Genomic DNA, 9,943 nt, shown 5'->3' with positions numbered 1-9,943 from the left:
ATTGTCGAACTGTGGGTCGGGAAAGCTCCCATGCACATCTGTTCCTCGGTCGGCAAATAACGCCGACCAACTGTCTGTTCCAAATGGGCCTGCGCGCGTCGGTCGGCAAATAACGCCGACCAACTGTCTGTTCCAAATGGGCCTGCGCGCGTACAGAAAAATTAGCGCCAACATTAGTCCCAAGCCCGCGAAAGTTCCCCCCAACACATAAGTCACCAAGCGCGGAGCCAAATCCCTAATTCCCCTTCCTCGTTCACCACGCATGCCGCCAAGGGTTCTCTGCCGCCGGCTTCTCCGCGTGCCACCGCGCCATTCTGCCGCTCCCGCGCGACCCTGCTAGGTTGCCGCCCCACACCGCCTGCCGCCACATGCTCGAACCCTCTCCTCTGCTCCGCTGCTCTCCCCTGACCACAAGAACTCTTGCGTCGTCGCCATCATGGCGTGCGCCGGGCAGATCCCGTGGGAGATGGGGTTCAAACTGCTGCAGAGGGACGTTGCCCTGCACTACAAGACTGTGGCGGCCGTGCTGAAGCACTCTCGCCTACCTCACCTTGATCCTTTCAGGGTTGGGTTCCAGGCGAGCGGGGTCATCTGCTCCGGTACCAACCTCGACGCCTCTAGGTTCTGGTTCCTCATCAACGAGCCCCCCGCCATCAACGTGCAGGACGTGCAGGTAACTTACTAGACCCGAATCCATCCAAGAATCGATTGGCCTCTTGCTCTCTCGATAAAAATTTCTCAGGTTCATAGAAATACTTTAGGAGTATTTGTTTTTTTCAAAAGTCTAACTTGTTACTAGTTTGTTCGATACCTTCCAGAAGAAGGTAGCATATGTAACAGGCCTTCTAGGTACTCTTCACGTACAGATTTTCTCATAGAAAATTCTTGATTTCCATAGATATTTCCCGTTGATATATCATTAAGCATTAGTACTATATATTGATTACAAAAGATGTTTTTTGTCCTGCCTACACTCATGTTTAATTTCTGCATAGTTTGTTTCCTTACTTCCTTTCTCATGTAACTATTATGTTGTTATTCTACATTCTGCATAGTACTAATCAGATTCAAGGCAGTAGTTATATCATTGATTAGTTGTTGCAATTTCTGCTACATATATATGTAGATTTGTGAAAGTATTTCTAAATATTTTATCAGGTTTAATGGAAGAAATCCTACAAATGAAATAGCAATGTTAGGCAAGGTGTGGGGGACGTCCTGCTTCCTTCTCTGTTCAATTTACACTGCTTCCAGTGTCCTCACATAATAAATCTAATTAAATGAAGTCGGTATATTACTATTTCTTCTGGACCAAAGGATGTCCATGTTGTGCATATTGATCTGCAATAGCATGTCCTTAATCGAAATTCCATGTATAGTATTTGTTAAAAGATGGAAATAGCAGGATCTTTGTTGCAATGTTTTATAGTTTCGTACATTCATTTATCAGAGATAATACTGCTTGAAACTATTCTAACTCAACTGAGAGTTAATGAATTTTAACTAGGAGTGTTGTGCTGCAGGATTCCCATCCCACCACAATGCCCCCTTCAACCCCGAACCAGTTTACTGATGCGCCTCCACAACCTTATGGGTTGCCACCGTCCGTGCAGCAGCTAGCAGCAGGGCCCATTGTCGTTGCTCCGCAGTCCAGGTTGATCTGCTTCCTGCTGTTTCTACTATCGCTGAAACCAACTAGGACTTACTGGCCTCAAAACACCAAGGTATAATAAGCTTTTCGTCTTCATAGGTCATCACTTCGTAATCCTAATTCAGTTCACTACATAATCCTAGTTCACTTCATAGGTCATCACTTCGTAATCATATTTCAGTTCACTTTGTTATTCCTTTTATTTATAAGTAATGGGGCATCATATTATTAAATAACTTTTGTTCTCTATACACCGAATGAAAACTAGGTATTTTGAGGTTTTCTTCTCTGTTTTGCATAACTGACATGCAATTTGTTCCATGCCTTTTCTTTTCTGAAAGCAACAAGGATATATCATATATGAGGGGGTTACCCACTATTACTCTCAAGAGATTCCATTTTAGGACATCAGCTTGTTAGAACTCTACCAGTGTTGTTGTATTATGATGCAGTCTACGAATAATTGATGTTGTATTATCAAGAGATTTGTCTTTGTACTAGTACATTATTACATGATGCAGTCTGCTAATATAGCTAACTACAAAATATTATTGAACCAGGTTGGTTGGGCAATCTGGTGCTTATCTGCTGGGATTTTGAATTTAATGTGTGAAATTTCTGGTAGCTATTTGGGGCCATGTAGGGTATGATATAAATCTCAGATTTTCTTGGTTAATTAGTCGCAATTGTTAGTTTGTTAATGGCTTCATGTATGCAGCTCAAGCCTCACTTCATCAGGTAAAATGTCAACCTAAAAATCATCCAGGCAGCAGGATACTTCCCCAAGAGCACCAATTGCAGGTACAGATAATAATACACAACTTTGTAACTTTCTAAGAAATGCACGAGTAGAAAATTGTTGTGTGCAAAGTGAGGCTACACATGCTTGCAATTACTTATTTCAAGCTCGAGATTTTAGTTTCTGATGATGTGAACACAAGCTTCTGTTTTTATGTATATTAATCTGATGGAACTTAGGAACTATATGCCACTAATGATGGGTGGCTTGGATGCGGTACTTTAACCTAAAATTTAACCTGAAGAGCATCTTATTTATGCCCTGTTTCCAGAATATTTTAAATATCTGAATGTTATGAACAAATGAAATCAAAATATTTTCATGTCTCCCTTGTTCCCATCGGGGTGGCCTCATAGTTTTCTGAGCAAGAAATACAATCCGGAGAAGCGAAAGTCAAGTTCATTTGTTCGGACTAAAGTTGCAAAAATAACTAGAAGCAATCATTTTTTTATATTTTTATATAGAATCCCTAGGTTCATAGTTATTGATAGTTACTGTACACCTTCTACTCAATATTGGACACATTAATAAAAGATGGTTGATAGATATGTTGCTCTGAACCTTGGCTCACTGTAGCCCAGGTCATTTACTTGGGAGACGAGCACAGCACCCCACCAGGCTATTTCTCAATGTCTCACTTTTGTCTCCTGTAGTAAACAACTTTGGCTGATGCTCACGACAGGCTGTGACGCCGTGTGGTGGTGTCGAGCATTGGGGGTAGGTGAGCAGAACATCATCAACTCTGCCTAACCTCTTCCACTCGTGCTGTCTGATGGTACCCTATTGATGTACTGTAGTGCAGTGCGATTCTTTTGATTTTGCTTTTTTATTAATTTTGACTCGTTTTGGGAATAATTCTAATTAGGTTGAACGTTTCACTAAATGGAAAGGTCAAACTCCGTGGTTAAGTAGTATTTTGGTACTTCCTGTGGAAAAAGGTTGTACTTTGGTAGTACTCTGTTTTGGAGAAACTTTATATGTGATTGGTGTTAGAAATGTACTCCCTTGTAAAGAAATATAAGATCATTTAGATAACTACTTTAGTGATCTAAACGATCTTATATTTCTTTACAGAGGGAGTATTTGGTAAGCAGAAAAGATCAATATGTAACATGCTACAAATTCTAACCTGTGGTCATACTTTGGTATTCCAAAAACAAAATCATATCATTTTGCAGCCTCCCCCACCCCCTTGAAATTTCATTCATGCTCCACCATTGTTATCACCACATGTTACAATCTATTCTGTTTTTTTAAGAGGGAATCTAGAGAGGCTAGAGTTTGTGCAATGTAACTGCTAATATATTATCTGAGAAGTTTCAGCGGAGGCTTGCTAAGCAAATGCAGAATATTAACTTGGGATTTTGACTTGCAGATGTTCAAGCTGGAGGATTTTCTCCAATGAGATGTAGAATGAAGGCTTTGATTTCAAGCACGAGAATGATGGAAGGATGTTGGTGGAAGGCTGAGGATGGGTATGTAGTTGCCCACTACAAGGAGCCAAGGCAGATGATGTGCCTCTTAGACAAATTCTAGAAAACAATGCAAGGAATTTTTGCTCTTGGACAATGAACCATAATGTCTGATATATTTCATTAGTTGCATTAGTTTATAGGAAACTTGGATGGTCACTGGTTCATAACAGATGAACTATCTATATGTGAAAATTAATGAATTTGTGTTTTTATTGTGTGGTTTTGGTTTATTATTGATGGACAACAACCATGTTACTGTTATGAACTACTATGCAACTTGAATGATATTCTGTTGGTAACGTGAAATCTAGCTACGTGAGGGTAATTGGATGTTGACTGGCAAAACAAACCCTGTCCAACAGTCGGTCGGGAAAAGCCAAAGACAGGCCGAACAGAATGTTGGTCGGGAAAGACTACACTGTCAGATTGTCGGTCGGGAAAGGTTCATGTCAGCCATGTCAGAAAATCGATCGGGAAAGGTCCATGTCAAGCCCGTCAGACAGTCGGTCGGGAAAGGCCCATGGCAGCATCAACGGAGTGTTGGTCGGGAAAGGCCCATGGCAGCACCAACAGACTATTGGTCGGGAAAGATACTCCATAGCCGACAAGCAGTCGGTCAGGGAAGATATGTCGGTCGGGAAATGGCTTTCTCGTCTGGACTTTCCCTAACAGACATGGTTGGTCGGCTATATTCTTTCCCGACCGACTGTTTGTTGGCAGTACTTGTATTCCCAACCAACTTGGCTGTCAGGGATGTAGTGTTGTGGTGTAGTGAAGAGCGGATCAAACATATAGCACACGATTCGTTTATCCAGGTTCAGGCCGCAAGGATGCGTAAAACCCTACTCCTGCTTTGGTGGATGTATATCTGTGTTCTCGAACTAGCTATGGGGCTTGAAGAGCTCCAAAAATCCGAATCCTTCTCCTGGTCGCCTCAGGCCTCCTTTTATAGGAAAAGGGGTTGCTACAGTGGCACACAGGAGGTGGAAAGGGTACAGTGATGCGAGGTTATCCTTCGCATTACATGACAAGGTGCCTTTAATGCATCTGCTTAGGTGTCCTTGCTTCATCGGGGACGGGGGCGAAGTCCGTCCCGTCCGTCGCCGCTCCTCCTCACGTCGACACGTGCCCTGGCCAGCGATGCTCGTGGTGCCACGTAGGCAGGCAGGCAGCTGAGGTGGCGCGGTGGTGATGTCTTCACGAAGATCTGCATGCCGCCATGCAGGTGCCTGCCCAGTTGGTTGGGTCGGCAGCTGTATGCGAATGGCGGTGGAGACTTGGTTGGCGTGGGCCTGATGGTGGCCTGTAGATGTACTCGCAAGGGCCTTGCCGAGGCCCCGGCAAGGATCTTGTCGCGGCGCCTGCCGTCGTCCCCGGCAAGGCGCTTGCCGGGGGTCTCGTGGTCTTCCTTGGCTGGTATCTTGCCAAGGGTCGTCGTCTTCTTAGTGCATATCTGATCTTGAGTGTTTCTTCACAAAGATCTGCATGCCACCACGGAGATGTCTCCCGAATCCTTGCCCCATGGGGGCAGTGGACTCAAGGGTGATTTGCTCCATAGGCGTGGGGCGAGTTGCCGCGGCAAGGGTCTTGCCGGGGCTGCTAAAGCTGAAAGTGCTAGTTATCGACTAGAGGGGGGTGAATAGGCGATTTTTATGAAAGTCTTCAAAACATGGAAGTTTCGAAGACAAACAATGAAATGAACCTATTGAGATGCAGCGAAGATAAACTACACTAAGCAAGCCATAGTCAAGTATGCAATAACATGAAAGTACGAAAACAAATAGCAGCTAGGTAGTAAGGATCAAGATGGAAGATGGTATGAAGCGAAACAACAATAGTAGTCAAGCAATGAAGTCAAACAGGCATGACAAGCAGGCAATGACTTCACGAAGACAAACTCTAAGTAAAGAGAAGGAGAGGATAGAACTAGTCACTTGTTGACGACACATGATTTGTTGGACCAGTTCCAGTTGTTGTGACAACTGTACGTTTGGTTAGGGAGGCTGAGACTCAACTCAGAAGACCGTGTCTTCACCTTATTCCCCTTGAGCTAAGGACACACAGTCCTCGCCCAATCACTCTGGTAAGTCTTCAAGGTAGACTTCCAAACCTTCACAGACTTCGTTCACCGGCGATCCACAATGACTCTTGGATGCTCAGAACGCGACGCCTAACCGACTGGAGGATTCATAGTCCTCAAGTGTAATAAGTCTTCAGGTCACACAGACAGAAAGACTTCAGTGATGCCTAACACTCTTTGGCTCTGCGTGTTTGGGCTTTGTCCTCGCAAGGATTTCTCTCTCTCAAAGTCTTCGAGGTGGGTTGCTCTTAATACGACAAAAGCCGTGCACTAATTCTGAGCAGCCACCAATTTATGGTGTAGGGGGTGGGCTATTTATAGCCACTAGGCAACCCGACCTGATATGTCCGAAATGACCCTGGGTCACTAAGGAACTGACACGTGTTCCAACGGTCATATTTCAAACACACACGGCAGCTTTACTTGGGCTACAAGCAAAGCTGACTTATCCAGCTGTGGATAAGATTTGCTCTCATTGTCTTCGCTCGAAGACATAGGATTTTGGTTGAGCATCACTTCAATCACTCTGACTTAGTTCACTTGGACCCCACTTAACAGTACGGTGGTTCCTATGACTCAACAAAGAAGAAAAGGAAACAACGAAACGACTAAGTCTTCGCGCTCCATAGTCTTCACTCAATGTCTTCTCATGTCATAGTCTTCAATATGAATATCTTCTCATACCACCATTGTCGTTAATGTCTTCATAGATTTTAGGGGTCATCTCCGGTAGGTAAACCGAATCAATGAGGGACTACTCTTGCCAGGGGAGCCCGCCTCGTCCCTTGGATCTTCGTGGTCTTGGCCTTGGAGTTGCTCCAGTTCCCTTGAGCTTCGGTCTTACCCTGGCTCACCTCCCTTGCCTTGCTTGGTGTGGTCGTGGGCGCGGCTCTGACTGCCCATGCACAATTATAGGGGTACAAAAAGTGTACCCCTCTTTTTGTACACCGACAAATCTTCTCTGAATTCTTTTATGTATGATTGGTTATCTTTGCAAGTCTCTTCGAATTATCAGTTTGGTTTGGCCTACTAGATTGGTTTTTCTTGCAATGGGAGAAGTTCTTAGCTTTGGGTTCAATCTTGCGGTGTCCTTTCCCAGTGACAGCAGGGGTAGCAAGGCACGTATTGTATTTTTGCCATCAAGGATAACAAGATGGGGTTTTATCATATTGCATGAATTTATCCCTCTACATCATGTCATCTTGCTTAAGGCGTTACTCTATTTTCTTAACTTAATACTCTAGATGCATGTTGGATAGCGGTCGATGAGTGGAGTTATAGTAGTAGATGCAGGCAGGAGTCGGTCTGCTTGTCTCGGACGTGATGCCTATATACATGATCATAGCTAGATATTCTCATAACTATGCTCAATTCTATCAATTGCTCAACAGTAATTCGTTCACCCACCGTAGAATACTTATGCTCTTGAGAGAAGCCACTAGTGAAATCTATGGCCCCCGGGTCTATCTTCATCATATCAATCTTCCATCACTTTATTATTGCCTTTGCTTTTTACTTTGCTTTTATTTTACTTTGCATCTTTATCACAAAAATACCAAAAATATTATCTATCATCTCTATCAGATCTCACTCTCGTAAGTGACCGTGAAGGGATTGACAACCCCTTATCGCGTTGGTTGCGAGGAGTTATTTGTTTTGTGTAGGTACGAGGGACTCGTGCGTAGCCTCCTACTGGATTGATACCTTGGTTCTCAAAAACTGAGGGAAATACTTATGCTACTTTGCTGCATCATCCTTTCCTCTTTAAGGAAATCCAACGCAGTGCTCAAGAGGTAGCATGCCTAAACCTGAAGAACAACTATTCTAATTTAAGATTCCATTGTTATCATAGTTCCAAAAAGCGCTAGGCGTTAATTGTTTGTTTTGCCACCGCCTTGCACTTTACCAACCAAAGCGCATGCTTATGCGCAGTTATGCACAGATTAAGCGTAGTTATGCGCAATGCGTTTCACCAACGCCTAGAGCGTAGGCGCGCTTAAGTGCTCGCTTAGGCGTGCCATTTTTAACTATGATTGCTATCGTGCATACTGCTTTGCTCTTGTATCACTGTATTTACTCATACAAACATATTTTTAAATTGAAGGATCCAATCGAAACTCCAATGGCACAGCAGGTATGTTCACGCATGTTTCCTTAATAGGCTTGCTCTTATCAATAGCTCTGTTGATTTCAATTTCAATTGTGTATACAGTTGACTTCTCATATCTTGCACATTACTAGCATCACAACAGAGCAAATAGTGTTGTTGTACATGTAGACCCTTGGTACCCATCTAAAATCTTGTTGTGCCGTGTAGTTTCCCATGCTTTGTATTCTTTCACTGCTGCTTTGTCTTGAACTGATATGATTTGAACCATTTCTCTATTTTGATTTGGCAAGACAATGTAGTGACCATAGGACATAGACATATGTTTGTTTGATGCTTTTATTATGTACTAGTACTTGGCAATAGAAGACTTGGTAGTTTAATCCCGTGCACCTTACTACTGAACTGGTTCACCGAAATGAGTTTCATATACTAGTACATGCTAAACCTGTTATGTATCTGCTTGTTTCTTCTTTTAGAATGCTGACAGAATATTGGGGAAGAGTGCCTTATTAAGCAATGGTAAAGGAAGTAATGCAAATAAGGTTCAGGATAGTGACACATCCTTGTTGGTCTCCAACAAAGCTGATAAAACAACTAAGGAAGACTATCTCGATGATAGTGAGACAACCCCAAAGTCCTATCTTGGTTTAGTGTTCGAGTTACGGGCCACTACCGCTTGCACAAGCTATTCAAACTCACTGTCTGAATGAGTTCGGTTTCTTGAGTCTCAACTACAAGTTGAAAGGCATCGATCAGTTGTGCTGCGACAAGGAGCGGAAGTCCCTGGAGCATTCAGATGCATACTTTCTGGTGCAACAGCAAGCGTTGGAGGATTTTAGCGCCAAACAGGACAAAGCTAATAAGCTTGCTAAGCTTATTGCCAGCATGGTGGATACCACGTTTCTTGAGCTCTTCTGAAGTTGTTTCAGTTATGCTCTTGTTTTGCTGCTATGTTTATTTGCACTGGTGGCCAATTTTGACGGCCAGTGTATGTAATATGCTGCTTTGTTCCCTATATTTGCACTGGTGGCGAGCTTTGATGCCCAGTGGATGTAATATGTGTAATAGCGGTAATAGGCTAGCGCTAATTGCTTGCTTATTTATTTCCTTATTGTCTTGTTTAGTTATTTGCTTGTAGTCACTGTAGTTCTTTTTCTGTGTTTTTCTAGTGGCCACAATAACCTATCTTTGGAAACTAGGCCAAAATAATCATGGCAATACACGGACTGTTGTAACCATGGGCCTCCTGCGGGCCGTATGATCCATGGGCCTTCTATGGGCCGTAGGATCCATTGGCCTTCTATACGGGCCGTAGGATCCATGGGCCTTCTACGAGCCGTACGATTCATGGGCCTTTTACAGGCCGTAGGATCCATGGGCCTTCTATGGGGCGTATCATCATTTCATCAATCATGGGCCATACTATTCGTTGACAATAACGGGCCGTTAATAGGCCGTATTTGATAACTCTATGAAAACAGCCTAACGGGTTTTTTTGACATGAAAACGGCCCAACGTATTAACGGGCCACAAACAGGCCGACTGTAACCACGGGCTGAATTTGGCCCACAAGCAGAAAATGACAGTAATGGGCCGTAAGTAAACGAATGTGGAAATGAGCCCAAGAATAAATGGCCCCGAGAAGGCCGAAAGATAACATGGGCTGGAAACGGCCCAAGGAAATAATGGGCGTTAATGGGTATAAAGTGATACACTATTCATTACGGCCCAGTTTCACCATGTGCCGTTAATGGGTATAAAGTGATACACTGTTCATTACGGGCCAGTTTTACCACGGGCCGTTAATGGGCCGAGAGTAATAAGGGCC

The 9,943-nt window shown here is 43.6% G+C and overlaps 1 protein-coding gene across 8 annotated transcripts; it reads left to right on the top strand.

The window, feature by feature from the left end:
* The first annotated feature begins 212 nt into the window (after positions 1 to 212).
* On the top strand, positions 213 to 4,137 carry LOC123058648 (uncharacterized). Of its 8 annotated transcripts, none has more exons than XR_006427262.1 (5): positions 213 to 1,724; positions 2,212 to 2,272; positions 2,370 to 2,452; positions 3,104 to 3,171; positions 3,826 to 4,137. XR_006427262.1 is itself a non-coding variant. In XM_044481352.1 (4 exons), exons 1-4 carry the CDS (start codon positions 1,542 to 1,544, stop codon positions 3,853 to 3,855), a joined length of 357 nt encoding a protein of 118 aa, XP_044337287.1. In that variant the 5' UTR covers positions 213 to 1,541; the 3' UTR covers positions 3,856 to 4,137. The 8 variants fall into 8 exon arrangements, 1 of the variants encoding a protein (XP_044337287.1); XR_006427263.1 differs by having other exon boundaries at positions 2,212 to 2,295; XR_006427264.1 differs by lacking the exon at positions 2,212 to 2,272 and having other exon boundaries at positions 3,104 to 3,167.
* Positions 4,138 to 9,943: the final 5,806 nt, after the last annotated feature.

This window comes from Triticum aestivum, chromosome 3A (genome assembly GCF_018294505.1).
Source record: "Triticum aestivum cultivar Chinese Spring chromosome 3A, IWGSC CS RefSeq v2.1, whole genome shotgun sequence".
NCBI lineage: Eukaryota > Viridiplantae > Streptophyta > Magnoliopsida > Poales > Poaceae > Triticum > Triticum aestivum.
Note: the sequence above shows the minus strand (reverse complement) of the source record. Positions and strands in the feature narration are given on the sequence as shown.